Below are 2,761 nucleotides of genomic sequence, written 5' to 3' on the forward strand. Positions count from 1 at the left end.
CACTTTTCCAACTGCGAGCTTTTCTTCACAACATCCAACCTCTTCCCTACATTTCAGAGCCCAAATCAATTGGGTGCTTTTTTTCTAAATCATACCCTGAGTATCAACCCATGGTAATATTTGCATTTACAGATATAAGAATAAGCTTTTTCAAGGAGCATTATTATTCATACGTTAATTATCTCTATGTTGTCATGTGTTATCTTGGCATCTATATTTTAAGTTCAAGGAGAAGGGTGATTTCTGCCTACTTAAACACAGAACTTTATTGAAAACAGGACATGACTCAAATCAACATCAGTAACACCAGAACAATCAAAAGGGTAGCTTACTTACGATGGCTCAATTCACTGTAAGTTTAAATACTAAATTCACAATCTGGACAAAAACAAATATCAACAAATGTGCTTTCAGTTTTAATACTTGTTCGGCATCAGAAGATAGACCCAGCTCATACAAAGTTGGGCAAAATTAGTATCAGCATTAAGGATGTACATTACAACATAGAACCAACTTTGAAAACATTATTCAAGGATCATAACTCAGGAACATAAGGATAATCAGAGCCAAGTAACTAATCATACTCATTTTTTTAGTCTGCCTCGGGGTCCTTTTTATGATCTACTTTGCCTTGCAGTTCCTTAGCAAATTTTTCAACTTCATGGAATGCAGAAGTAAGTGGCTCAAGACTGAAATCATCATCAGTGAACAACGCCTCTTTTTTTATATCATTACCAATATTCTCAAGCATTGCTAGAACAACTTGAATATTATCATTTGTCTCTTTCCTGCTAAAAAGGCCCATAAATTCTGACACTGCTTTAGCATTGAGTAGTTCTTTTGTCATGACAGAATTTTCAGACAAATTCAACAGTATTTTCAAAACATGAAACCTTGTTTCAGTATTGCCTGTGGCTAATAACAAAAGAAATCCAGATATATACCTGGCAACCAGTGTGTGATAGTCAGTGGCTCTAGTGAGGTGTCTAACCATCTTTATTCCAGATAACTGCTCAGGGGAATCCAAGCTATAAGCAAGAGTTTCCTCACATACTTGACATACATATGTCTGAATTATGTTCAGATTTGGGTAAGGTGGAGCCATGTGAATCATATTCTCTAAAAACCTTGTCCAAACTCGGGAGGAGGGATAATTGAGCAAGGTTTCAATAAGTGAGACAACACCTGAATTGTGAATGAAATCATGAGTATATTGAAAAGTAGTTCTCATACCCATTGCAATTTTAGATATTTCATGAATAAAAGGATCTCGAATTTTGTCCATTAATAGGAGTTCTTCTTCAAACTCTTCAGGACCAATTTTAAGCTCACACTGTATGCAGCTGCAGGACCAACTCTCAGGCTCTGCACTCTCCTTGGTCCTAAGATGCTCCCGAATTTGCACGACTGACCAGCAGAATGGATCATACTGAAATGGGAACTCGGGGTCAGGTTGATTAGCCTGAAGCAAAGATTCCTGGTCTTCCCCTTCTAGGCTCAGTTCCATGTGCTTTGGCTTTCCTCCAAACATTTCAGAGAATAGAAATGCTGCTTCTTTTGAAAATCTAAAGGGGCTTGGGGATGGGAAGCCAACCATACCCCATGGACCAGGCTTGAACTAAACAGTAACCTCCTCCCAGCTCTGGGGCCTGTGTGAAGCATCAGGCTCCTGCTCAACTGAACATCTGGATCTGCAAATGGCCCTGTACACAGGGCTAGGATCTGATTCAAAATGGGTCTCATCTCCTGCCCAAAACCAGGACCCCACAATGGCCTCATCCTCCTCAGCTATTGTCCTGGACTCATAGTTGGTTCCAACACTAGTCCTGTTATTGTCCTCATTTTTAGCCATAAACCAGGACCCAACAACTGTCCCTTCCTCATTTTCTGGCCTAGACTCAGAGGTGGCCCCAGTTTCAGTCTCACTAATGTCCTTCTCTCCAGACAAGAACCATGACTCAACAATAATCTCTTTATCATCCTCTGGCTTAGATGCACAGCATGTTTTGGCTTCTACATTGACTCTTTTGCATCCCAGAACCAGGATTCAAAAATGGTTTCCTCTCCAGACCTTGATGTGGTCTCTTCTACTGCCTGAGGTCTAATGTCTATACTCTCTTCTTCAGCCCAGAACCAGGACCCAACAATGATTTCCTCCTTTTCAGCTCCATGCTTAGACTCAAAACTAGCCCCTGCCTCCAGACTGGTCTCTTCTTCAGCCCAGAACCAGGACTCAACAATGACTTCCTCCTCTCCAGCTTTTGGACTGTATTTGCTACAAATGTTAGCCTCGTTCCTAATAGCCTCTTCCCTGGCCCAGAACCAAGACCCAACAAAAAGTTCTTCTTCAGCTGCCAGCCTGTCCTCTTCTCTAGCCTCCACTTCTGTTTTAAGCCTGTCTTCCTCCCTAGCCCAGAACCAAGAGCCAATAATGTCTTCCTCTTCAATATCCAGCCTGGATTCTTCTTTGTCTGCAGCCTCTATAATGGCTTTATTCCCTTTCCAGAACCAGGATGTGATCATGGTCTCCTCTTTGGTAGGTGGCTTGGCTTCTTCTTCAGCCCTATCATCTGTACTGCTTTCTTCCACAGCCCATAACGAGGGACCTACAATGGTCTCTGGCCCTGTATATTTTATGGACCAGAACCATGAATTAACAATGTCTTGTTCATCCTCTAGCCTAGACTTCCAGCTGCCTTCATTGGCAGGAAACATACAGGGACTTTCTCCTGACCAGAAACCAGACTCACTGTTAATCTCT

The 2,761-nt window shown here is 41.7% G+C and overlaps 1 protein-coding gene across 1 annotated transcript; it reads right to left on the bottom strand.

The window, feature by feature from the left end:
- Positions 1–244: 244 nt before the first annotated feature.
- LOC105001301 (G-protein coupled receptor-associated sorting protein 1-like) lies at positions 245–2,715 on the bottom strand. Its single transcript, XM_010857503.1, is given in 2 exon segments — positions 245–2,022; positions 2,025–2,715. Coding segments are annotated over 2 exon segments (2,121 nt in total). The 3' UTR covers positions 245–592.
- Between the last annotated feature and the right edge of the window lie 46 nt (positions 2,716–2,761).

The sequence above is a fragment of the Bison bison genome, unplaced genomic scaffold (assembly GCF_000754665.1).
Source record: "Bison bison bison isolate TAMUID 2011002044 unplaced genomic scaffold, Bison_UMD1.0 scf7180017854888, whole genome shotgun sequence".
Taxonomy (NCBI): domain Eukaryota; kingdom Metazoa; phylum Chordata; class Mammalia; order Artiodactyla; family Bovidae; genus Bison; species Bison bison.